Source organism: Equus caballus, chromosome 5 (assembly GCF_041296265.1).
Source record: "Equus caballus isolate H_3958 breed thoroughbred chromosome 5, TB-T2T, whole genome shotgun sequence".
NCBI lineage: Eukaryota > Metazoa > Chordata > Mammalia > Perissodactyla > Equidae > Equus > Equus caballus.
The window spans coordinates 41,557,153-41,581,840 of NC_091688.1; the positions used below are offsets into that span (position 1 = coordinate 41,557,153).

Consider the following 24,688-nt stretch of genomic DNA (forward strand, 5'->3'; position numbering starts at 1 on the left):
TAAAGACCTGACAATGCCCACATGTTGGAGGAAGCGGGATTGGGGAAAGAAGACCCTTGGAGGGCAAGGGTGCTATGGAAGTGGGTCCTGGAGAGCCTTCCTCCCCACTCCGTGATGGAGAGGGGGAGGATGCAGCCTGGACTCTCTCAGCCAGCAACAGCAATAACCATCACTTGCACTTTCCCGTAACTTTTTTTTTTTTTTTTAAAGATTGGCACCTGAGCTAACAACTGTTGCCAATCTATTTTTTTCTTTCTGCTTTTTCTCTCCAAATCCCCCCAGTACATCGTTGTATGTTTTAGTTGTGGGTCCTTCTAGTTGTGGCACGTGGGACCCGCCTCAAGTGGCCTGATTAGTGGTGCCCTGTCGGCGCCCAGGATCTGAACCAGCGAAACCCTGGGCCGCAGCAGCGGAGTGCCCGAACTTAACCCCTCGGCCATGGGCCGGCCCCTCTTTTTTTTTAAAAGCTCTTTTGGTGAGGAAGATTGGCCCTGAGCTAATATCTGTTGCCAATCTTCTTCTTCTTTTTCTTTCTTTTTTTTTTTCTCTCCCCAAAGCCCCAGTGCAAGGTTGTATATCCTGGCTGTAGGTCATTCTAGTTTTTCTATGTGGAGTCCCGCCACAGCATGGCTTGACCAGCGGTGTGTATGTCCGCGCCCAGGAGATGAACCAGTGAACCCCAGCCACCAAAGTGGAGCAGGCGTCAACTTAACCACTTGCAAAGGAGCTGGCCCCCCCCATAAATCTTATTTGATTCTAACGGTGGGGCTGAGAAGTGAGTAGGGTAGATAAGACTGTCACCATTGTGTTCCCCACTTAACAGATGAGAAAGGTGAATCTCATAAAGGTTAAGTGACTTTCCCAAAGGCACACAGTAAGCAATCAAACCTGGATGGACCCAGGTACCCTGGTTCCAAATCATAAGCCTGGTTCATTATGTATACTCCCCCCTCTCCAAACCATTACCAGGAATTCTCCACAGGCCACATTATCAGGTCACTCTTTGCTCGGGAAACTCCAGGGGCCCCACTGCCTACTAGACAAAGGTAGAACTCCTGAGCTAGGCCTTCAATCTAGTCCCTTTCTAGCCTCACCTCCAGCTTACCCCTTCTGGAACTTTGCATCTTCTGTGCGAGTTTCACCTTAGACTAGTCATGGCACTGACATTCCCTTTAGACTCTGAATCTTTGCACGTTCTGTTCCCTTACCTTGGAATGAATGCCTTTCACATTTCTATCTGCCCATCAAAATCCTGTTTACTTCAGGACTGGGTCATGGAATCACAGTATGTTCATTTTTCCATCATTCAGCCCCTATTGTGTGTCATGGGGGAATCTAGGCACTGGAGGAAAAAGTTAAGCAAACACAGTCTCTCACTTTTATGAGCTTTGTTAGGGCTGATTAAATAAGAATGGCTGCCACTCATTGTTTTTTTTATAATGTTGAGCCCTGTACTAAGAAACTGTAAGTAAATTAACTCAATTCAAACAATAAGCATATAAGGCAGATATTGTTATATCACCATCTCTTTTTCAGGTGAGAAAATTGATGCTTGGAGAGGCGATCACTTGCCTAGGGTCACACAACGACAACTAACACGTGTCTAGAGGTGGCTATGTGCCTGCAGCAAGAGAGTGAAACATATAATCCTTACAACAACCAGATGGAATAGTTAACTCTATTTTATAGAAGGGGAAAGCCAAGGTGTGGCATTTAAGTAAGCACTCAAGGTCACACAGTTGTCGTAGTAATAAGGGGAGGGGCCAGAATTCAAACCCTGGCCCTCGGCATCAGAGCCCCCTGCCTGACCACCATTCTATTACTGATCTCTAATGGGCAGGCCTTACAGACCCATCCAACCTCCCTGTTATTCAGAGGGAAAAACTGAGGTCTAGTGAGGACCGTGGCCGAGGTCACACAGCTTAATGAGGGTGTGGATTAGAACCTAGTTCTTCTGACTCCGTGCTCTTTCCATATACCACATACCCCCTCAGGAGGCCTCCCTTACCCCCAGCCCACCTGCCTCCCCCCACCTGAACTGCACTGAGCTTCTGTCTGCAGCCCTCTCAGTAGAATCTGTGACTTTGCCGTGGGTCCCTCGTTTCTGATGAACCCCTCTTGCTTTCCTTTGACCAGACTGGATCAAATCTGATTCCCCTTTTCTGCCTGCTTCCAGATGGTCCACTGGGTATCTCAGACTGGGCCGAATCCTGGGGTACAGAGACGGACACAGCGCTGACCTCCAGGACCTGGATGACCGGGGCCCTTGGCCTGCATCATGTCAGAACTCACTGAGCTCCAGTAGGCCTGGGACCTTGGTGGGTGCTGGGGGCACCACCACTGTAGAGAGATGCCCCTCCCCCACAGTTCTCAGACCCAGCCAAGAGCCGCAGGAGCCGAGGCCTGGACTTACTGGAGTCCTCTGCTGTCGTGCCCGCCGCAGGATGGCAGCCCTCCTCAGCTGGGTGAAGGCTGCTCTCTTCCTCAGGAGATCATTGTAGAGGAACAGGATCCGCTTCTTCTCTCGCTGGGCCAGGGAGAGGGGTCAGTGATAGTGACAGTGCTGAGCAGGAAGGATCCCCCAAGGATGGGGTTGCTGGGGAGCTGGCTGGTGTGTGTGCACATGTGTAGGGGTGGGAGGTCAGGGAGGGGCGCACCTTGGGGAAGTAGAAGGCTGCGATGACCCTCCGGAGCCGGTAGCCGAAAGCCTGGAGCAGGCAGAGACACACTAGCAGGCCGATGGGTAGTGCAACCCTCAAGTAGGCCCTGGCATCCAGGCTCACAGGCTGGGGCAGGCAGGCTGGGGGAGGGGGCAGGCCTGTCAGGGGTCTGGCCAGGGCCAGCCAACGGCAGGGCAGCCCTGGGTCGAATTCCCCATCCCAGTGGGACTGCAGGTGAGGTCTCGGATTCCCTCTCTCCTCCTGGCTGCCCCTCACCCTCCAGGGCTGTGCTGTCAATGCCGCAGCTGTGAGGCCCATGAGGCTATTTGTTCAACACGGCACAGATGTAGAAAATTTCCATTGTGGCAGAAAGTTCTATTAGACAGCATTGCTCCAGAAGGCTGAGACCCCTGGGCCCCAAGGCCTCAGCCCCTAGCCTCCAGCCCCCTCTGACCCCAGCCTGTCTCCCTCCAATTCTTCAAGTGTGACCTGATGTTTCCTGCTCTGATTTCCCCACCCCAAGCATGCTGACCCCCATCTCACCACACCCAAGGCCCCGTCCCCCGACTCTTTGCCCCCCAGCCCTCGGTTCCTCTGAGCGAAATGGGTAGCATCACTCACGCAGGTTGTTTGATTCCACCACTGTCTCTGAGGAGGTGTTCAGGGCCCCGATGGTTTTCCGAAGAAGCCGGGCAAGCATGGAGTCCCCCCCGACTTTCACCTCTAATTTGTGACTGCCTGAGGCCAGGATAGGAACCGTAAGAGGGGAGAGGGGGTGTCAGGAAAGAGTTGGAGTTAGGGGGATGGGGCAGGATGGGGACAGGATGTGGGGGAGAGATCAAGGCATAGAAAGACTCAGCTGCACAGGCCTTTCCATCCCTTCACTGAATCCTAACCCTCCCTGTCGTAGATATGAAGGGAGGCTGGACGCTGAGGCCCCATGACAGCTGTCAGGTCACAGGGCTGAGATTTGACCCAGGAGGGACTGAGATGCAGAAGGAAGGGACAAAATTGGAAGAATTGGGGTGGGGTGGCTGCACAGGGGTGGGAGTTCTCCAGGGGGTGTCTCTTGGGCCTGGGGCCTGGAGCGGGGTGCAGACGCACTGCGGAAGGAGTACTCCAGGAAGGAGTGGTGGCGGATGGTGTCGAAGATGGAGTAGAGAGCCCAGTCCAGGCCACACAGCACCACCAGCAGCAGCAGAACGGGCAGTGTCTCCACGAGCTCCCTGATCTGCCCAAGGAGCAAGAGGAGTAGAGCTGGGCGGTGCCCCTGCCCTGGCATGGAGCCCTCGGATGCCTTTGCCTTCCACCCCTCAGATCCATGCCTATAGTTGCCTCCAGAGGCCTGCCCCCGACTCCGTCCTCACCACGTTTCTCATTTCTGAGGCCTGGATAGCAGGCTTGAAAGGGAAGATGAGAGTTTTCTCCTCCGCTTTGCGGAATGGCAGCAGAGTCCGTTTGCCCTGGAAAAAACATCCACACAGTGAAGAACACTAGGGGCCCTCTCCCCTTTCCCCTGTGCCCTCCTGGAGCATGAAGCTGCACAGAGCACACAGCAGGGCACTCACCAGCTTCTTCCTGCGTTCATCGATCTGACAGAAGTAGGTGCTGATGTAGATGTTGTCAAAGCGAATGTCTCCATTATAGCTGTCCACGTAGGAGAAGGACCTATGGACGAGGATGTCTCCATCTCCTCCAGGTTCTCTTCACCCACCCCAACCACAGGCTTCCTTGACACACAGTCATTCAACCAACCAACCAACATGCACTGAGCACCACCTGGGTTCTAGAGAAGACTCTGCCCTGCCCTCTGGCAGCCCACAGTCAATGAAAGACATGAACATACACAGCTGAGGAGACAACAGAGGGGAGGAGGGGAGGGAGGGAAGGAGCGAGGTGGGAGTGCATGTGTGTGCATGGGAGGTAGGGGAAGGTTTCCCAGGCGTGGATCTTGCAGGATGAATATCAAGCAGAGGAAACAGCAGGAGCAAAGGCACAGAGACAGGAAACCCCTCAAGGCTGCAGGAATCACCTGATCCCTTATGACTTGTACATTTACCTCTCAAGACCCTGCCTCTTGGCTGAGCCTGCAAAACATCTCCTGGAGGTCAGCTAAAGCCAAACTCATTCCACACCACCATATCCCTTCTCCTCTAACACACCCTTGAGTACAGCCATATTTTCTGTGTGCATGCGTGTGTGCGCATATGTAGCTCTCCTGTGTGTATCTTCCAAAGTCCCGTGTAATACTTCAGTTTCCTGAGGAAAAAATGCTAATTGTTGGAAATGTGTTTAAAACTGTAAAATTATGTGAAATAAGCTCTGTAAACTGTGAAACATGAGTTCCAATGCTATTGGTTCTGGGACCCCGTGAAAATCCACATCTTTGCCTCTAAGAGAGAAATAACTATGAATGCAAAGAAAGACTGTGAGCGCCCCCTTGTGGAGAGACCTACTGCTGCTGTGCGTGGGCCTCTGGAGCCTGGACCCTGCCCTGGCCAGCTCTGCCCGTTCAGCGAGTGACCTCGCCCAGGCTGAAAGCCTGGAAGTGGCTTTTGACTCTTTGCCTCCTTCCTTCCCTCCCCCAGCTGGCTCTGAGACCTGCTGTACCTTCCCCTCCCTCCCTCCCTCTCAGGCCAACTTCCTGCCAGGCCCCACTCCAGCCACGCTCCCTAACCTCTGCTCCACCTTGGCCTCCCTGCCTCCAGCCTGCCCAGTCCATCCTGCAACTGCCCCCAGTTCAGTGCCCTCCTGCAGGGCTTTCCACACTGTTCTGGCCATGCCCTCTTCAGCCCAGTCCTCGACTCTGGCCTCTGCCCTCCACCTCTCACAGATGTCAGGATCCTTGCCCACCAGGACACCCTACCTCTCCTTGACCATGGCTCCCCATCGGCAGCCTTTGAAGCTCAGTTATGGCTCTTGTAGGGGCACCTCCTCAGCTCCCACACCTGTCCGGAGAGCCAGTCCATAGTACAGCCCTTGCTCCATCTCTGTTTGGTGGATGCCTCTCTTGCCTCCTCTAGACCATGAGCTTCTTGAGGGCAGGGGGTATAGCTCATTCTTTGTCTTCCCACAGGGCCCTAGGCGCATACATAACCACTCACTCACAGGCACTCTAGGGGCCACAAACAGGGCCAGACAGAGCAAGAGCCCCTGTGGCTGCCCTTGCCCGGCCCCTGCCCACCTCAGGCATGTGGAGGCGGAGCCAAGAAATAGAGGGTCCAGAGGTCGGCAGGGGAACAGCGAGGCCCAGGGAAGCCCAGCTGGACGCTGGGCTGGGTGGGGTTGAGGACTTTGGTCCAAATGGAGGGAAAGTAGCTGCCAACGCAGCAGGCGGGAGAAAATGAAAGCAGACTTGGACGATAAAAATGGCACAAAGTCAGCGCCAAGGGGAATATGAAGGGCAAGAAAAAAATCAAAAGTCAAAGCTAAAAGTGAAAAAAAAGTCAGCATTGGGATAAAGGCTGGAAGGAGGTAGATAAATGAAGACGGTCACCCTTTTAAGGTGGTGGGAACATGGGTAACGTTTCTTCTGATAAAATGTCCACATTTCCTTTAACTTTGTGTAAACAACGAACCCAACTTTATACAAAGGCCAAGTTAAAGGCACAAGAACATTCACGTTCAGAGCTGGAGGTGGGCTCCACAGCTCTGTTCTTACAGGCTCCCTCAGGGCAGCGCTCCAGTCCAGAATGGGGGAAGGAAGGGGCTTCTGGGGTTAGGGTTTGTGTCTCACGCGCGGAGGATGAGCAGGAAGGTGCAGGAGAGCAGCACGTGCAGCAGCCCCAGGGCCCACTCCAGCTGGGCCTCCTGGCGTCTCACGTAGTCCCGCACCTCGGTGCTCACGTGCTCCCAGCTCGTGTTGAGGCCCAGAATCCCAGCCTGCTTCTCTTGCTGGTGGAGGGCACAGGTGTGGGCTCAGCCTGCTGCAGCCTCATAGGCCCAGACCCAGGCTCTCTGTGGCATCTCTCCCCTGGTGTTCCACTCACGTCCCCCTGCTTTTCCCAGGACCTTCAGGAGGTGCTGCTTCCTTCTGCTCGCCACCCTCCTTGGCACAGTCTTTCTCCCCTACACCTGTAGAGCTGACACCCTCTCACACCTGGCTGACCATTCCATCCCACGGTCAGGTGGATGCATACCACAGGCTTGACACTGTTCCCCTCCCTGTCACCCAACACCGATGCCATTCCCCTCCTGGTCCTCCTCCCTCACACCCAGTCACCTCTCTCCCGTGCCCTCTCACTTGCCCTTCCTCAGGCCCTATTCCCTGTGCCCTCCTCTCGCTCCCTGTCTCCCCCTACCCCACATGTCCCTGCCTCCTACCTTGAGGTCAATAGTGGCTGAAAATTCCCCACTTAGCCCGTGAATAGACTTGTTGAGAGATTCGTAGGTCTGCCCAAAGTTGCCTTCCACTGGGATGCGACTGCGGCACCAGACCTCCATCACTGCTGGGCAGTGGGGCCAGGTCAGGGGCCTCCCCATGCCCCGCTTCCAGGCCTTCCTTCCTGTGATCCTCTCCACCCTGCTTTTTTGTCTCTCTGCCCATGACTTTCTACCACACTGAGTCTTTCCTCTCTCTACTCTCCTTGACTTCTTTTTCCCAGGAACAAGGCCTGATTTTCTTCGTTTTTTCACCTGTCTATAGCAATACCAAATATTAACAATGACAGCCAACAGTTATAGAGCAATTCCCTGTGTGCCAGCTCTGTTACCTGCTTTACATGTCTTATTCCCTTAAATCATCAAAAACTCTAACGGGATAAGTACTATTGCTATGCCCATCTTTGAGAAGAGACCGGAGCTCAGAACCTTGCTGTAAACTTACTCTAGATCACAAAGCCAGTCAGTGGAGGGGCTGGGTTCTGAGGGTGCCACGTCCTCAGAGCCTAACCCCTCCCTGCCTGATTGCTTTCCTACCCCGCACCTACCCAGTGGCCCCCAAGGACTCATCTCCCTGGCCCTGGTGCTCTCCACCCTCCAGCCACTGTGCTGACCCTTAGCAATGCTACAGAAGAACTTGAACTTCATGGGCAGGCAGAGCAGGTGGTTGAGGAGCGGGACCCAGATGCGTTGCATGCAGTGTTTGTGCTTTTGATCAAACCAGCGGCGGCAGCTGAGTACAGCCCGGTTCACCACATCTGTGGGAAGGGGCAAGGGGCGTCTGAGGTCTGCACACGCTGACTTGGAGCCCCAGCCCCGGGCCAGCCCCACCCTGCCCCGCCCAGGGACACCCCTCACAGGAGCAACGCAGCTTGGTCTTCAGCTCATACATCTTCTGTGTAGAGAGGTGGTGTCTGGAGGCTGCAGCTCGGTAAGTCTCTGCGCCTTGGGCTGTCTCCTCTGAGTCCACAGCATCCTCAGGTGTGTAGCCAGCCTCACTATTTACCTGGGTGTCCAGGTCCTCAAAGGAGCTGGAGATGTTTTGAGTCTCAGCTTTCAGTGAATCTTTGCTGCTCTAGGGTTGGGGGTTAGGGGAAGGAAGGTGGATCAGGGATGGTTCTGCTGACCCAGAGCCTGTCCTCCCGCCATCAGCCAAGCTTTGGGCTCTTCCCTCAGGCCTATAGGGAGCCCAGGCCTTGAGATGCCCCCTCACCTCCAATTCTCCATGGTTCACGGTCCTTGGGAGCCCTCTCCTCTCCCCCGTTGCCCGTGCTCTGCTCACCTCCCAGGCTCCCAGCTCCTCCTCAGGCCTCTGGTCCCAGATCCTCGCTAGTCAAGGAAGGGTTCCCCAGGCCCTTGGACTTCACCCCTCATCACGAATCTCTTAGACAACTATGCCATCTCACTGTCCCCGACTCCAGTCCCCTCAGCGCCCATCTCCCCAACTACTTGACTCCGCAGTCCTCCCAAACCCCCAACCTCCAGTCCTCCAATACCCAATTCCTGAATCCCCTGGTCCTTAAAGCTTCCTGACTCCTCAGGGCCAAGGCCCCCAATTTCCTGACATTCTAGTTCAGCTGCCCAGGCCTACTCAGGTGTTTGGAACTGTCTGTGGGGCGTGTCCCAATGTCTGAGGGCGGGGGCTCTTCTGGCATTTAGTGCCTACGGACCAGAGCACACCCTACAATGTTTGGGGATAGTCCTGCAAAAAATGCCAGTAGTATCCCCATTGGGAAACTATACATCTAGAGTCATAGCTCCCAGCTCATCATCGAGGCTCCCTGGGGAGAGGGTCCCCTTGGCCCTGCCCTTGCAGGGTCCTGACCAGCAGGTCCTTGAACACTGCCCGCAGCGGGGCTGTGGAAATGCGCCAGGCCGCTCGCGTGTTGTTGATCTGCAGCTCCACGGTGCAGCCCAGCGATGCTATCACCTCGTTGAGGTTGTGCCGCAGGTTGGCCACTGGTCCTGGGGGAAGATGCCCTGGTGAATCGTCTCCTTCTAGAGCTAATTAACTTTCCTAAGCCCACCCCTACCTCCTGCTCTGTGTGCAGTGACCACCTTCTAGAACCGTACAATGATAGGGCCCAGAAGCTTATGAGAGGTTGTCTCATTCAACCTCTGATTTTTTTTGCCTGTGTAAACTGAGGAGGCCCAGAGATGTGGAGGAACTCTCTGAGGGACACACAGCAAGTTGGAGGGGCTGGGATTAGACTCCCACTCTTTCTCCTTCACTGGGCCTGGCTCTCATTGGGTGGCCCACCCAGGGCCACTGCTTCAGTGTCACTAACTGGGACCCAGGGGCACACACTCACCCTCATAGATGGCAGCCAAGGCATATCCCAGCACGAAGAGTCTGCCCTCTTTGCCCAGCATCTTGGGTACTAGCAGGAGGCTGGCGCAGCGGATGTGAGGGGAGGTCCCCCAGCCCACGGCCCCCAAGCCTGTCAGGAGAGCCCAGGAGGTGGGGAGCCAGAGTGAGGAAGCTGCCCCACCCACCAGGTTTCCCGGATCCCCCACTCCCCGCAACTGCCTTCTAGAACCATCACCTTACTGCCCTTGTCCCCATTTGTACAGACTCTGATAGGCCTTCTAGGCCACTCATTCATTCATTTACTCAACAGCCATTTGCAGAGGTCAGCTGTGTAGCAGTCTCTGGAGGGACTTGGAGAGATGGCTACAGAGTGAAAAGCCATGGTACGTGATTGACTTTGTGTGTGTATCTGAGTGTGTGTTTTTGTTACGGAAGGCGGCCAACACTTCCCATTTCCAGGCTGGACTCACACTTACCCTAGGTGCTGAGGGGGCAGAGAGCAAGAAAAACATTCTGGAAACAGGCAGTGGCTCAGAGCAGTGAGAAGAGAGGTCAGCGCCACCTCCGTACCCCGAGCTCTGACGCCCACAGCACTCACGGCCTCTGCCCCTAATTTAGCCCTCCAGCGCGTACCTCCTGGTCTGTTTTAGCAGTTTCACATGTGTCTCCCTGTGGTCTCTGTGAGGAGACAGTGAGCTCCTTGAAGCTCATAATCCAGGGAGAGAGACAGACAAGTAAACAAATGACTACAGCACGAAGTGTGAAGGGCACAAGGGAGGTGCTTATGAAGCGCTGTGGGAGCCGAAGAGGGAGTGGGCATTTCTGCAGGGAGGGGTGGGGCCGCAAAGGCTGGACAAAGCAGATGATGTGTCAGCTGGGCCTGGAGGATGAGTAAGTGTTGTTAGGAGGCACCAACGACATTCCAGGCCAAAGGAACAGCATACTGGTCAAGGAACCTAGAAGATTCCTGTGTTGATAGAGTGTCCGCCCAAGGATCCCCAAAGCAAATCCCAAGTCCTTCCACTTCCCTCCATCTCCACTGCCCTCACGGAGGCCCCATCACCTCTCACTGGGACTAACTAGTCTCCTGCTTCCTCTCTTGCTAACTTATGCTTCAGTTTTCACAAGGCAGCCAGAGTGATCTTGTCAAAACATAGATCAGATCATGTCCCTTCTCTGCTTCCGACCTTCCAGTGACTTTCTACCACACTTGGAATCAAACCCAAAATCCCTGGACCTGGTCTCCAGACCCGCGGGATCTGGCCCCTGCCTACCTTCTGAGATGATCTCATGGCACTCAGCCCCTCACCCACCATGTCTGCCCACATAGGCATAGTAGCTGTTCCTGGAACATGCCAAGCTCATTCCTCCCCCTAGATCTTTGCCCTAGCTGCTCCCCCTGCCAGGAGCACTCCTCCTCCTTTTCCTCACCTGGCTGGCTCCACCTAGCCATACAGGTTTGCTGCAAACCCTGTCTGGTGCCACCCAACAGTTTGTTCTCCCTTCTTCCTTGCTAACACAACTTGGGTTTTGTTCAAGGGCAGCAGCCTGTCCCTGCCCCGGCCCCTGGGGGTAAATCTGGATCTGTCTAAGCCAATAATGGTAGAACAGGACATTGAAAGGGGCTTGTTCCACGGTCTCGGCCTTTTGGCCAAAGACTCAAGCTGAGGATGATAGCTGACAGAGAGTTGCTCTACATTCTAAAGAGAGCCCCCTGGAGCCACAGATAACCTCTCTGGGCTTATCAAAGAGCAAAACTAGTCTCTCCCTCCTCCACCCCAACCAGTCTATAGAAAGACAAGAGCAGAAATCTAAATTTTCTGGAAGGAGAGAGAAGGGGTTGGAGTAGGTGGACATGGGAGAAGAGTCCAGGGAGAGGATGGGTGTCCCCTTCCCCGTGTCAGATGAGAGACTCCACAGAGAACGCTTCAGAGACTGGTGCTGCAGGAAGGGGATGCTAGCTCATGTGTCCCGCCCCTCCACCCAGGGTCAGACTCCTGCTGAGTCGCAGAACCTGGTAGGGCCACTCCAGAGCTACCACTGGAGCGCAGAATGGAGGAGAGTTCACGGGAGTGCTCAGCAAGGCCTCTCTGGGCGTGTGGGGAGCGGTACTGGCTTCTCATCACAGCAGGGGAGAGGGCAGCGCGAGGTAGCCTGCTGTCCCGGCTTGGCAGGGCAAGGATGTGTGCATGTCCTCTGGGACAAGTGGACGTTTTGGAGGGCAGCAGGCCTCAAGCTATCTGTGAAGTTCTCCAGCCAAGAGGGCAGCCTGCTTTGGGGGAGGGATCCAAAAGTAAGAGGCTGTGGGTGGTCTGCAGGCGCTTCGGGAGCTTCATTCGAGGGCAGCCAAATAGAACTGCCTTCGGCAGGAAACTGGGCTGTGTAAGGTCCACACAGAGCTTCCAAGGAGACCATAAAAGGGCCCCCTGAGATAGCCAGGGTGTGAGCACTTGCCACACAGAGGCAGTGGGATTATAACAGTATCAGTGACTTCAGACTTTTGTCCCTTTTCCTCTAATTCTTCTAATTCCCTTTTCTGACATCAGAAGAACCAGAAGGGGAAGGAAGTGGAGAAAAAAGAGAAAGAACAGGCCGTGCCCCCTTCTCCACAGCAGGACCCTATGCCAGGGATCAGGCCTGAGCTGGGGGACCCGGGGTAACAGGAGGGAGGATGACTGAGAATGGACGTGAGGTTGAAATTTTGATGTAGTCTGGATGAGACGTTTTAAACCCTAAAAATAGTCATAATTACTGAAGCAGGATTAGGTCTTCCAAATGAAAATAACCAGGCAGCCAAGGGTTTGAGTGAAAGGTCATCAATGGGAGAACAGGTTTGAAAGGTCAGAGAGAAAGTAGTTTCCTGTTGGTATCCCACAGAGGTTAGTTCATTCAATAAACCGGTGATGGTGCCAGTTCCATGCCCCTTGCCTGGGAGAGGTTTCGGAAAGGGCAGGTGCTGGTTTCTGACCAAAGAGATGTGAGGGCAAGTTGGCTGGGGGGATTACAGGAAAGTTTTTCTTGTTCTTAAAAGAGACATGAGGAAGGAATGTTCTGGTCTTTTGACATTGTTGTATGAAGATGTAATGCCTGGATTTGCTGCAGCCACTTCATGACCTGAAGAGGAGTGGTTGACAGGCCAAAGATGGCAGAGAAAAAAGACAAAAGGAATCTGGGTCCTTGGTGGGTTTACCAAGCTGCTGAATTATCCAAACTCCAAAACCATTCTACCTTGAAACTTGTTATATGAGATAATAAACTTTCTGTATGGTTAAACTACTTTTAGGTGGGGTTTCTGTTCTTGCAGCCCAGTACCTCCTGATAGAAGGTCTCCATTCAAACGTCACCTTCTCTGAGAAGCCTTCCCTGATTACTCAAAGCTAGGGTAACTCCCCAGCCCCTTTTGATCACATCCTGGTTGACTTTTTTCATACTGTTTGTCATCATCAGAAATGCTCCTGTTTACTTTTTGTTCATTTATTATCTAGCTCTCTCCACTAGAATGTAAACTCTAAAAGAGAAGGTAAACTCCAAAAGAACTGGGTGCTTGCCAGCCTCGTTCACTGCTAAATCCTCAGCAGGTGCTCAATTAGTGCTGAATGAATGAATGAATGAATGAATGAATGAATTGAACTGAATTTATGAGGAAGAGCAGGAAGCAATGCCAGAGAGGTTAGGAGAGATGGGGATTATGAAGGGTCGTGGGGTTTGGACTATATCATGCAGGTAACAGGAAGTCCTTCAGACTGGGAGACCCTAGAGGGCAAGGACTGTGTCTTCCATAGACGGGGGGCCTCTCCCCTCTGGATCTCCTTTCAAAGCCCGAGACGAGGCAGAGGCCACGAGGGATACTTAGGTACAGAAGAAACAAGCCCAGACTCCTTCCTGGGCACCCAGGACTGGGCCATGTTCCACGGGCCTCTTGAGTGTCCCTGTTCTTAGGCTGGCACTAACCCACCAAGCTGTACAACATCACCATCTTCTCTTCTTCATAGATGTTCATAGGGTTCACCAGCAGCTGAAAGAGACCTAAGGGCACAGGGTCAAGCCAAAGGTCAAAAGATGGGTCCCACCCCTGATCTCTGCTCCCCATTTACCTATGGCCAGGAGCCCCCCGGTGCCTGCCCCCAGCAGGAAAGCAGTGACTGGAAACTCGCCCGGCTGGCGCCACAGGAATCGGCTACAGGAGATGGGTAGCCCCCAGCTCAGGAGCCTCTGCACCGCTGAGGGGTCAAACAGTTTAGCCCAGCAGAGCCAACAGCCCACTCTTCTGGCTGGGACGCGGTTCATTAGGATTAGGGGCATGAAGAGGGGTAGACGCTGGGGGAACCTGGATGAGGGTGGCAGGAACTTGGGGGATCCTGAAGGAGGATGAGGGGCAGATGCGAGGGAGATAAGAAAGGGCTAGGCTGGAGGAGGGCACTGGATGAGAGGGGTGGAGGCTGGGAGATGCTGGGAAGGGGCGGGGTCTCTGGTGACTGACTCACTGGTATGGGGTAGTTTCCTCCTTTGCCCCTTTGCTCCATTCTGATGAGATCTGATGCCCATAAGTCTGCTCTGGGCAACCCTGTCTCATCCCAGAAGTCTCCTCAAGGATGTCTTTGGACGTGAGATTCTGCTCTGTCTCCTCTGCTTCACCCACAGCCGTCTGAGCTCTGTGTCTTTCAATCCCTCTGCTCTGAGATGTGGGGAAGGAGATTAGAGACCTACCTAACCCTTCCCCAGTCTTTGCTACTGGGTCAGGAATTCCAAGATATACACAGTAATAGCCCTTCGGAACCTCAGAATGTGGTGAGAAATTCCAGGACCCTTGAAGAGCCACAGAACCCCGGGGGCATCTCCTGGAGACAGGCAGACATTTGGTCTCAGCAGCTATGGCCAAAATCATGAAGGATGTTGTGCGCCCCTCGGGGGCTGAGGAGCCAAGCATGGCGCGGGCTGTGGTCCGCAGCGTGGGGGGCTTCACCCTGGGCTTGTCCTTAGCCACGGCCTATGGGCTCCTGGAGCTGCTGGTGGAAGGGCACAGCCCCTGGGGCTGCCTGGTGGGCACCTTCACTTTGGCTGCCTTCCTTAGCCTGGGCATGGGATTCTCCCGCCAGGTCCGAGTCACAGTCCTCCTGCTACTGCCCCAGGCCTTCTCCAGTGAGCCTGGCACCCAGAGGGGGCGGGCAGGGGCTGGGGCAGAAGGGATCTTGGGGGAGGGGGCAGGACGAGGGAAATATTCTTAAGGCTTCTCTGAGTGACTTACATGCTGCCATGTGCAAGCCTGGGTCCTGGTTCTGATGGCGTTGTCTCCCCCAGAGCAGGGCCGGGCACTGCTGTTGGTGGTTGCCTTTGGGTTGGTGCTGCAAGGACCTTGTGCCAACACCCTGCGCAACTTCACCCGGGCCAGTGAGGCGGTGGCCTGTGGGGCAGAACTGGCCCTGAACCAGACGGCCGAAATGCTGGAGCGGGCCAAGCAGCCCCTTGTCAGTAAGGCCCCCCCCATCTCCCGCTGACCCTCATGTCCCCCTTGTCCTGCATGTTCTACAGTCCTCTGGCTTCATTCCTCTCTGCTGGCACTGGGCCCCAACTTCAAAGCACCTGGTTAGACCCCTTTATCCTTGCTCTCTGGCCTGCTCCACTGCCCGATGAACTGTCTCCCAGACCCAAGCTCCCAGCTTCCCACCTCCTGGGTGGCAGCCCCTTCTCCACTCCCTGCCCCAGCGCCTAGAGGAGGAGACCCCCACAATCCCCCTGTCCCCTGCCTCTCAGGTGCCCTCAACAAGATTAAAGCCATTGCCCAGAAGGCCAAAGAGGTGGCTGACCGGGTCCGCAAGTTCTTTCGGTCAATCATGGATGGCGTGAAGCACGTAGGTCAGCACATTAGCACGTCTGTTTTTGGGGGAACAAAATTCACCCAGTCTGCTCACTCTCATCTCTGTCCAGGACTTTTTGGGCCCGTCCTGGGTGCTGACTAGTCCCCACGGGACACGGCACAGCCAGGCCCCTGACCAGGCCTCTCCAGCTGTGGGTGCTGTCCTGATGTTCCCCAACCCCCTGAGAAGATGCTGCAGAACTCCAGCCCTGGGTACCAGCCCCACAGCTGTCCCCAGCCAGGGCCCTGCGGAACGTGTGGTACTGGCTCCTGCACATCGGCGACGTGTGCAACGCCGAGCTGGGAAACCCTTACTTGAAGTGTGCCCGGGTCTTTGATGATGCCAAAGACAACTGCATGAAGGTCATACCACAAGCCTACCACCTGTGTTACGTGCTCATGCCCTTCAAGCTGGTGCTCTGTGGACTCGCCAGTGGTGAGAAAGCCAGGGGCTCGCTGGCAGGACTGGGGACCTGGCAAATGTATGGGTCAGTTGGGAAGGTGGACCCAGGGGACCAATAGGAAGTAATGAATATGGGACCAATAAGGATGCTGGGCCCAGTATGGGGTGGCAGGGAGACAGGGAGGAACCAATGTGGGGGTTGGGTAATAGGGAGAAGCCAAAAGGTTTTGAGCCAATGTAGAGGCCAGTAGGAAAAGCGAAAAATCAAGAGGTCCCTGTGAGAATGAGGTCCCTGGAGGTGGGAGAGGCAGGCTGCATCTCTCTGCCTCTCCTGACACTCAGCATCTGGCTCACAGCGGTTCAAGTGTTCTGCGTCATCCCCAAGTACATCCAACCCTTCCTGCGCAAGACCATTGGCACCCGTGAGTGATCCCCTCCCAGCCCTGCGTGCTGTGCTTCTGGGCGGTCTCCCTCCTTCATCCTCGCATGGCCATTGCCATCCCCGGAGTGTTTGCAGCCCATGGATGAGAATGCAGGAGCAAGAAAGGACCTCAGGAGGTTACCCGGGCCAAATGTCCATGCTGTACAAATTAGGAGATTGAGGCTTAGCAAAGGGGAGGCGCCTCACCAAAACTTGACTTTAGAGCAGGAGCTGGGGAGAGAACCAGGGCCTCCTGCCCCAGGGTGGCTCATTGAGGTCTTTCATTATGGAGGGTAATTCTGGGGCTGGGCGTGCAGTGGCCATGGCACAGATTGTGGAGGCTTTGACCCCTCCTCAGTCCACCATAAGTCCAGACGCTGGGGGTTCCTGGCTGGTCTGTGAGCTGTGCGACCCCTGGGCTGTGCCGAGGCCCTTCCCAGGTGCAGCTCTGCTCCCTCCTAACTCTCCTTGCTCACCTCTCCTTGGGATCTGCTGGCCCCAGCTGTGATGAAGTTGATTAACCGGGTGCGTCAAGAGTTTGAGTTCAATGTGACAGCCACTCACCACTTCTCTGTGGACCTCAATGCCTCTCGGAGCCTGTCCCAGGTAGCTCTGGACCTCCACGAGGCTGTCAGCATGAAGCTGTACCGTGTCCGTGAGGCCCTGGCTCTGATGGGCTACACCACACCTCTGCTGCTCACTCTGCTCTACCTCCAGTGAGCGGCTGCAGGGCGGGTCTGGGGAGTGGGGCGCGAGGGCTGCTGGGGGCCAGCTCATCCCCACATTATCCTGGGAGGCTAGAATTTGAGGGCAGGGTGGGGAGGCTGCTGCCCTCTGGGGTCTGGACATGGGTGCTGAGAGGCCTCACGTGCGCTCCACCAGAGCCCTGTTTTACCGGTACTGTTACCTGAACTGGGACCATTACGACAACATCTACATCACCAGCCGCTTCATGCACATGGAAGCCGTCCGCTCCATGGCGGGATTGCCCACAGTGCTGCCGCTTAGTGCCCACGAGGCCAGACACTACATCCAGCCGGGTGAGGGCCAGAGCACGGGGGGATGGGGACCCTGAGGCAGGCCAGGGCTTCCCCCAACTCCACTGTCCTAACCCTACGCCCCATGCACAGGCCTGGATTGGGGCAGGACCAGAGAGAGAGACAGCCCAGAGCTAAAGGAAATTTCAGGCTAGGGGGAGACACAGTCCTGTCCTTGGGGAGCCGTCAGTCTGGGGAAAGTAGGGCCCCTCGCAGCAGCATGCAGAGAGAGTGAGTCAGGGGAGGGAAGGTTGGGTGGGGAGTGGATATGGAGTAAGGGAAGTGAAGATGGGAAAGCTTTCAGGGGTGGGGGACAGGAGGTGTGAATGTGCCAATACAGAGGAGTTGCAGCCTAGGGGGACTGTCTGTGAGGCGGGGCCCCAATAAGAGGATCAGGGATGCCCCAGGAGGGAGGGTTCCTGGAGACTGGAAATGGGCCACTGGGCCTAGGTGGAGATGCTGGGCCTCCACCTCTGGCCCTGGAGCCCCTGCCCATGAAGAGGGCTTCCCACCTTTGCCCAGGGGTCCTCACAGCTTCCACATCTTCCAGATAAGCAAACAGGCCCCGCCTCAATCAGGGGGTCAAAACCAATGGGAGAAATGGGGAGCATCCTCCTGACCATCACTCCTCCACACAGGCTCCATCTTCCTGTCCCGGTGGGAGCAAATTTTTTACATCATGGCAACCTTCAACCTTATTCGGCACCTCCTCCTGGTGCTGCTCCTGGTCTTCCTGGACTATGCTGTTTTCTGGGTGCTCGACCTAGCCCGGCACCAGCTGCAGGGCGAGATCGTGGCCCGCAGTGAGCACCTCCACCTCCCCCAGCCCGCCCAGCTGCAGCCCCCTCGGTCTGCTCCTGCATCCTCCCCATCCTCCCCATCATCCCCAATCCTGGGAGATTGCCTGAATGTCCCCATGTCACTGTTACTCACCAGCCCCTGACTTTGCCCCTCTTCCAAGTCTGTCCTCTGCCTGGTAACCCCTGAGTCCAGTTCAAGGTTATACCATTACAGAGTAGTTAAAAACACAAGTTCTAGAGTCAGACTGGCCTGGGTTCAAACCCTAGCTCTGTCCTTTACCAGGTGGTGACCTTGAGCACGTTCTGTAACCTCCCAGAGTTTCTGTGTCCTCATCTGAACAATGGAATATAAATGGTAGCAACCTGGGGCCAGTCCCATGGTGTAGTGGATAAGTCTGGCAGCTCCGATTCAGCTGCCCGGGTTCAGATCCCAGGCATGGACCTACACCACTTGTCAGCTATGCTGTGGCGGCAACCTACATATAAAGTGGAGGAAGATTGCCACAGATGTTAGCTCAGGGCTAATCTTCCTCAAGCAAAAAAGGAAAGAAAAGAAGATGATTAGCAACAGATGTTAACTCAGGGTGAATCTTTCTCAACAACAATAACAACAACAAAAAAAGAGTGGTAGCAACGTCTCTGGGTTGCTCTGAGGAGAAAATGAGACTATGTGTGCTCAGTACATGGTAGACCATTGATTGAGAGCATGCCACGAACTGCAGAATTAAACTAATCCTGTGTACCAGAGGTGCAACAGAAAAAGCAAAACAAAATACCCAAACATTCAATAACTCACTTAGCCCAGTGCCTGCTACAGCCAGTGCTTAGCAAATGCTTTAAAATAAATGCTTCCGGGTGGTTGTGGAGACAGGGGATGGACTAGCTGACCGTTAAGGTCAGCTCATATCTGGTGGCCTGGGCAGGCAGACCAGACACCAGGGCCAGCCAGCTCTGGACCATGGAGCCAGTCCCAGGAGCCAGTGGCTGAGGTTAGGCTCTGGGGCACCATGGGGGTGCCTGGGGCATCAAAAGCCCCCGGCTGAGGTCTTGGGGCTATTCCTATAACCTGCACTGCTCCACTCTCCGCCATCCAGAAGGTGGCCTCCCCTGCTTGGAGGAGTGGGCAACTGCACGGGCATCCGTCACCCAGTGTCTCTGTTGCCAGGCCCTGTGTTAGTATCCATAACCGTGGAAGGCACCGGCTATACTGGGAAGATTTACCGTGACCTGGTGTCGGCATTTGATGTCCTGCAGCAAGGCAACATCAGTATCTTGTCCCGGCGCTGCCTCCTGCATCCCTCGGAGCCTGACCCCACTGGTTACATACTCATCGGTATCCACCACACCCCTGAGGGTGCTGGGGGGATAGACACTATTCGGGGCACAAGGGGCGCTGAGCGGGTGTGTGGCTGACACCTTGTGCCCACCGGCAGTGGTTTACTGTGCCTGCTGTGCCCCCAGGCACCATGTATGGCCTATGCTTCTTTGTCACTCTGTTTGGCAACTATGTCAGTCGGCTGCGGCGGGTCATCTGTGCCTCCTACTACCCATTGCGGGAGCAGGTGAGGGGTCCACAACCAGTCCCTGTCCCGCTCCCCAGGGTGCTAAGCTCGTGACTGTCTGTCTTGGTTTGGGGGAGCTTAGAGTCTTTCAGCACCCCAGCCCTCTCTCCTCTGTCTGAACCTAAAGCAAATGACCTGGACTGTTGGTCTCCGGACCCCATATGCAGCTGGGAGAAATGGTGCCTCCTAGGGCAGGGCTTCCTGAGACAGAGCTTGCCTCCAAAGTTTTGTTAAAGCCATGGGGGGCTGAGGCCGTGTTGGCATGTTGAAGTGTGAATGGAAACTCGCTAGTTTACTCATTTACAAATCGTTGACTGAGCATCTGCCGTATGCCAGTCACTGTGCTGGCCTCAAGGATGCTGAGACGAGCCAGACACAGCCTGGAGCTTAGCATCTCGAGACAGGCCAGGCAGACTTTGAAAAAGACATTTTAGGGGCCGGCCCCATGGCACAGTGGTTAAGTACGCATGTTCTGCTTCGGCAGCCCGGGGTTCACCGGTTCGGATCCCGGGTGCAGACATGGCACCACTTGGCACACCATGCTGTGGCAGACATCCCACATATAAAGTAGAGGAAGATGGGCACAGATTTTAGTTCAGGGCTAGTCTTCCTCAGCAAAAAGAGGAGGATTGGCAGCAGTTAGCTCAGGGCTAATCTTCCTCAAAAAAAAAAAGAACAAGACATTCCAACGAAAAAAGAGTTTTTATTAAAGAATGAATAAAGTGCTATGGAAGCCCAGAGGAGGGAATGAGTAACTCTGCCTAGGCAAGTCCAGAAGGCTTCCCAGAGGAAGGGGCATTTGAGCCACGTCTGGAGGGATCCACAGGAGTCGGACAGAAGGCAAAGGTCGGGAGCAGGGAAGGGTGCACAGGGCACTTCAGGCAGATGAAACAAGACCAAGGGGATGCCATCTCTGACCTCCCCACCACCAGGAGAGGATCACCTACCTCTACAATGTACTTCTGAGCCGCCGAACCAACCTGTTGGCTGCCCTGCATCGAACCGTGAGGCGGCGGGCAGCTGACCAGGGCCACATGAGTGTCCTCCAGGGGCTGGCCATGAGGTGAGCCCACTGTCCTTCCTTATAGGAGTTGGGCCGGGAGGGGACAGAAAAAGCCAAAGGTCAGAATGGATCACTGTCCTAAGTGTCAAGAGATTTGGTTGAAGAGGGGACCCATTCCATGCTATTCGTGCACTGAGGGGGAGAAATTGGGATGAGAATTCTTAGGGGTGGGGAGTAAAGGGAGGAGGAGGACAGGAAACAGGTTGAAGGTTGTTGTTACAGTCAGAGGGATGGAGGTTAGACTGCAGGAAGGCCTATCTGCCATTTGGAGGTTGGTGATGGAGATGGGGGTGGTTAGGCTGGCTGGGCTGGCCTGCTCAGTGTCTGGGACCCCTCTCTTCAGGTGCTCCTGCCTGGCTCCATTTATCAGCCACTTTTGGAAGCCCCAGGCCTACTGCCTGGGCTGCGGGCAGCCCCAGGACGAGGGGGACATGGAGAACTTTGTGTCCTGCAGTACCCCCGGCTGCCAAGGTGAGACTCCTGGGCAGTGTGCGTCTCCCTGCTGGGACTCACCACATCTGCATATGCCAATCAAATGTGGTCCTGCCTTCATGGACTTCTCCCCTACCTCACCTTTTGTACCTCTCCTTCATTACCACGCATGTTCTCATTTACAGGTAGCTCATTGTCTTAATGTTTGCCTTAATTCTCCCATGTGCGAACAGAATTCACATGCAACTGGCAATGCAGCAAATCCCTAGTGTACACTGCTTGACAAGGACGGTCCTCCCAGGGGAGGCAGGGGCTAGAAGCTAGGGAGCACAGTGGGTGGGTGGGTAAGCTCAAGTTCACCTCCTTCCTTCCTGACCTCCTCCAGCTCTCTTCTGCACCACCTGCTTCCGCCTCCTGGACAACACCTGCTCCGTGTGTGCATCTCCTCTCTCCTACCAGGGGAAACTGGACCTGGAGCTGTGAGTCTTCAGTGAGATGGGGTGGCTACAGTCAGTGGGGGCAGTGGGAGCAGCCACCCCTCCCACAGCACCTCTGCAGGCCACTGAGATAGGAGGCTTTTCCAGGGACTCCAGTGACGAGGAGGGCCCCCAGCTATGGCTGGCTGCAATTCGAAAAAAGGACCCTGAGCAAGAGTGGTTACTGCGGCAACGGCTCCAAGAAGAGCTGAACAGGACCGTCTCATCAGAGTCCAGCTCCGAGTCCAGGTGAGCAGAGAGCAGAAGGAGTTGGGGCCTGGGAGGCCCAAGCATGTTCTGTCACATTTACGAAGGGCTTCTTTGGTGTCTGGTCCTCTGCTAGAGCTAGACAGAGATGGAGGCAGGGGTGGGAATGGAGGTTTGCCAAGTGCCTGCTCTGTGTCAGCACCCCTGCCCTGGAGGAGCCCACTGAATGGTGGGAGAGAGTGACATCAAATAGATAAGTGACAGCAGTGTGGAGAGTACCCCAGTCAAGGGGTGAAGCAGGCTCTGGATAGCACAGAGGACAGAACAATCAATTTGGGATGGGGGTATATTAATGACGGCGTCACATAAGAGGTGAAAAAAGAGGTAGGTCTGGAGGCAACCTGGTGGTTTGTTAGGCTAAGGAGCGGAGGAAAGCACTCCAGGGGGAAACCTGTGTGAGTTGGGAGAATCTGAGCCATTCAGGAGGGGAGAGCCTAAAGGAGGGGGTGTGCAAGTGTGTCTGGGTGGAGACCTCAGAGAATCAGTTGGCAGATGAGGTTGGAAGATGGGAGAGGGCCTTACTTGCCGTTTGAAGATCGTCAGTCAGAAAGTGGCATGTTCGAATCTGTCTTTTAGGACAGTAAGCTAGAGGCAGAGCAGAGGATGGGCAGGAAGAGGGAGAGCAGACAGGAAGCTGTCTTAGTTCAGGAGAGGTTGGCGGTGGCCTCAGGACTGAGCTGCTGAGAATGAGCGGGAGTTTATGCTTGGGACTAGGGGGCAGGGTGTTAGGTGAGAGGAGGAACAGGTTCTGGGGAAAGAGGAATGGCCCGGTCCAAGAACTTCAAAGTGTCTGTAGGGCATCCAGCTGGAGATGCCCACAGACAGTTAGAAAGCAGCAGGGCTCTGGGCCGGGGGGTGTATTTTGGGGGTTTGTTGATTTAGAGACTGTAAGAGAGAGAGTGCGCTGACTCATCCTGGCGGAGGGCATGGTGGGAGAGGAGAAGGGGACAGGGACAGAACCTTGAGGGGCTCAGTCACAAACCAAGGATGGAAGAGGCTCAAGAATACAAGAGAGCTAAGCATATCAAATGCCATGAAGTGATCAAGGAAGATGAGGGCTCAAGACTGGCCACTGAATTCGGCGGTTGAGAGATCACTGGAGTGGCTTGTGGGAACAGTTTTCATGGCATTGGGAAGGCCAAAACCAGATCATAATGGGTTGAGGGGTGACTGGGAGAGAAGACTCAAACAGAAACAGGGTACGTGGCTCGGCATCACTGTTACAAGAAGTTTGATAATTCTTTTCTTAAATATAACTGCTGTAGTCAAAAAAAAGCTTGATCGTGAAGGAGAGGGAGTTAGCTTCACACAGCAAGAGAGTAGTTTGAAGGGGACCCAGCACCAAAGGATTTTTCTTTATCCAAGGGTCGGAAGATTTGAGCATTTAGGAGGTGAAAAAGAGAGCACTGAAGAGCGAAGGATGCCGGAGAGATGGGATCTAGGGCCAGGTGGACAGGGTGGCCTTGGATAGGAGTGGCCTCGCCTGTGGCAGGAGGGGAAAGGGTATGTTCCTCTGAGCAGAGTTGAGCCTGCTCCAGTCTGGTGGCCTCAATTTTCTCTGGGGAGTAGGAGGCAAGGTTGCCTGCTGAGAAAGCAAAGAAGGGGGCTGGGAGTGGAAAAAAGTTTCAAGGAGTGGGTGGTGGAGGTTGAAACATCTGCCTTGGGGAATGTGCAAAGAAGCCGAGCGGGGAGGTTAAGGGATTTGCAGGTAGCATGAAAGGCCCAGAGGATGTCGAAAACCATCACCTGTAATGGCTGACTCCAATGTGCATGGTTCTGTGGTTTTCTTGGGCAAGTGTGGTAGCCATGAACAGGATTCGAAGGTTGAAGGCTTTTTTTCTAGGCAGGTCAGGGAAAGGACAAGATGGGGCCAGAATTGGTGTGTCTTCAGTAAGAGTGTCTGAGACGACTGGCCTTGGGGAAGGGAAGGGACTGAGACCCTGGGGGGCAGTCCAGGGTCTGTGTCTCAATGAGGTGCTGGAGCAGGGGCGGTAGCCAGGAGGGACACAGAGAATGGGCCACCACCAGGGAAGAATTCTGCAATAAATCCAGAGAGTGGTGAAGATTGAGAGGGACATCTGAGTGGCAGTGGAGGTACAGGTCATTATGGGCAAGGAGGTCAGGATTGAAAGGCCAGAGAGTTGGATGAATCCTTCACTGAGGAGGCTGCTGGGCCACACAAGCAGCCAGAGTTGGGTACTGGCCCGCTGGATGGGTACGGCAGGGTGTCTGAGAGGCCTGGGGAGACAGCCACAGCCCCAGGGGTACATGTGGCGGCCATGGCAGCCAGAGGCTTTGCAATATGTCATGGGCCAACGGGGTGTGAGAAAGGCAAGCAGCCTCCACCTAAGAGGACTGCAAAGAAAACTGTCCAGTGGGCACATTCCATTGTGAATGGGGCAGTGGAAGTAGTGGTGAGTTGAGAGTTTGAAGGGGAAGTAAAGCTTTATTTTGAGAGGTTCCCGAGGTCTCAGGGAACTTAAAAGCTGGGGTGCCAGAAGTGGTGGCTTGAGCCTCGAGCAGGTATACCAAGGTCGCTACTGGTTCTGCCCTTATTAGCCATGTGGCCTTGGGCAAGTCATTGCCCACTCGTCTCTAAGCATCAGCCTAAAATCGGAAAACATCTACAGCCATGGGCTGGCATGCCTTGGGGGCCTGGGAGAGCAGCAGTGGCTGGTAAATAACAGGAGCCAAATCTGAACAGATGGGGCAAGGGCAGGGGGCAGGAATACACCTGTGAAAACAGAATGTTGGTGATCGGCCCACCTGCTTGCTCTCCTCACTAGTGACCGGGATGAGGAAAAGGGCCCTCAGAAGAGGACCCACAGGCAGCAGCCCCTCCCTGAGGCCAAGTCTGTCAGCATTCCCATGCCTGCTCAGCCCCACTGACCACCTCAGAAGTCCTCTGCCCCCAAAGCAGCCCCTCCCCAGCTTCAGAAGTCCCAGTCCCTCTGTCTCTCATCTCCCTTTCCTCCTGATCTCTCCCACCTACCCCCAAAATAAAGGAACCAAAGGTGGACAC

General features: G+C 54.9%; 2 protein-coding genes and 1 long non-coding RNA gene across 7 annotated transcripts in view; 2 read left to right on the forward strand and 1 right to left on the reverse strand.

The window, feature by feature from the left end:
* Positions 1–4,997, forward strand: part of LOC138924083 (uncharacterized) — a 17,600-nt gene extending 12,603 nt beyond the window's left edge. The window contains exon 2 of the long non-coding RNA XR_011438704.1: positions 2,177–4,997. This is a non-coding gene — a long non-coding RNA (uncharacterized lncRNA). The remainder of the gene's footprint in view (positions 1–2,176) is intronic.
* The window catches only part of DCST1 (DC-STAMP domain containing 1), a 14,541-nt gene extending 410 nt beyond the window's left edge, over positions 1–14,131 (reverse strand). Inside the window, exons 1-15 of one of the 3 annotated variants that reach the window (XM_001494487.6) lie at positions 13,836–14,131; positions 13,446–13,571; positions 13,303–13,377; positions 9,353–9,481; positions 8,866–9,005; positions 7,899–8,115; positions 7,655–7,798; positions 6,984–7,105; positions 6,397–6,554; positions 4,229–4,328; positions 4,028–4,123; positions 3,765–3,891; positions 3,282–3,398; positions 2,658–2,800; positions 2,414–2,527 (exon numbers count right to left, since the gene is read on the reverse strand). In XM_001494487.6, coding sequence (XP_001494537.2) covers positions 2,414–2,527; positions 2,658–2,800; positions 3,282–3,398; positions 3,765–3,891; positions 4,028–4,123; positions 4,229–4,328; positions 6,397–6,554; positions 6,984–7,105; positions 7,655–7,798; positions 7,899–8,115; positions 8,866–9,005; positions 9,353–9,481; positions 13,303–13,377; positions 13,446–13,571; positions 13,836–13,896 — 1,869 coding nt within the window. In that variant the 5' untranslated portion in view covers positions 13,897–14,131. Of the gene's footprint in view, positions 1–2,413; positions 2,528–2,657; positions 2,801–3,281; positions 3,399–3,764; positions 3,892–4,027; positions 4,124–4,228; positions 4,329–6,396; positions 6,555–6,983; positions 7,106–7,654; positions 7,799–7,898; positions 8,116–8,865; positions 9,006–9,352; positions 9,482–9,827; positions 10,107–13,302; positions 13,378–13,445; positions 13,779–13,835 lie in introns of those variants that run through there. The other 2 variants (XM_070267074.1, XM_023641064.2) reach the window with 2 other exon arrangements.
* DCST2 (DC-STAMP domain containing 2) lies at positions 14,117–24,685 on the forward strand. 3 transcript variants are annotated; one of them, XM_070267071.1, is made up of 15 exons: positions 14,117–14,447; positions 14,655–14,820; positions 15,103–15,204; positions 15,444–15,641; positions 15,965–16,030; positions 16,532–16,745; positions 16,912–17,069; positions 17,705–17,869; positions 19,032–19,199; positions 19,328–19,428; positions 20,361–20,491; positions 20,835–20,962; positions 21,309–21,402; positions 21,508–21,648; positions 24,453–24,685. In XM_070267071.1, exons 1-15 carry the CDS (start codon positions 14,223–14,225, stop codon positions 24,553–24,555), a joined length of 2,160 nt encoding a protein of 719 aa, XP_070123172.1. In that variant the 5' UTR covers positions 14,117–14,222; the 3' UTR covers positions 24,556–24,685. The 3 variants fall into 3 exon arrangements, with proteins under 3 accessions (XP_070123172.1, XP_001915874.2, XP_070123174.1); XM_001915839.5 differs by having other exon boundaries at positions 14,118–14,490; positions 14,650–14,820; XM_070267073.1 differs by having other exon boundaries at positions 14,118–14,390.
* The last annotated feature ends 3 nt before the right edge of the window (positions 24,686–24,688 follow it).

Bases quoted from the DNA above. Each gene is read 5' to 3' on its own strand.
- DCST2 (XM_001915839.5), top strand. From the start codon at position 14,223: ATGGCCAAAATCATGAAGGATGTTGTGCGCCCCTCGGGGGCTGAGGAG. The intron at 16,746-16,911 runs GTGAGCGGCTGC...GCGCTCCACCAG, and splicing joins CTCACTCTGCTCTACCTCCA to AGCCCTGTTTTACCGGTACT. The intron at 17,870-19,031 runs GTGAGCACCTCC...CTCTGTTGCCAG, and splicing joins GGGCGAGATCGTGGCCCGCA to GCCCTGTGTTAGTATCCATA.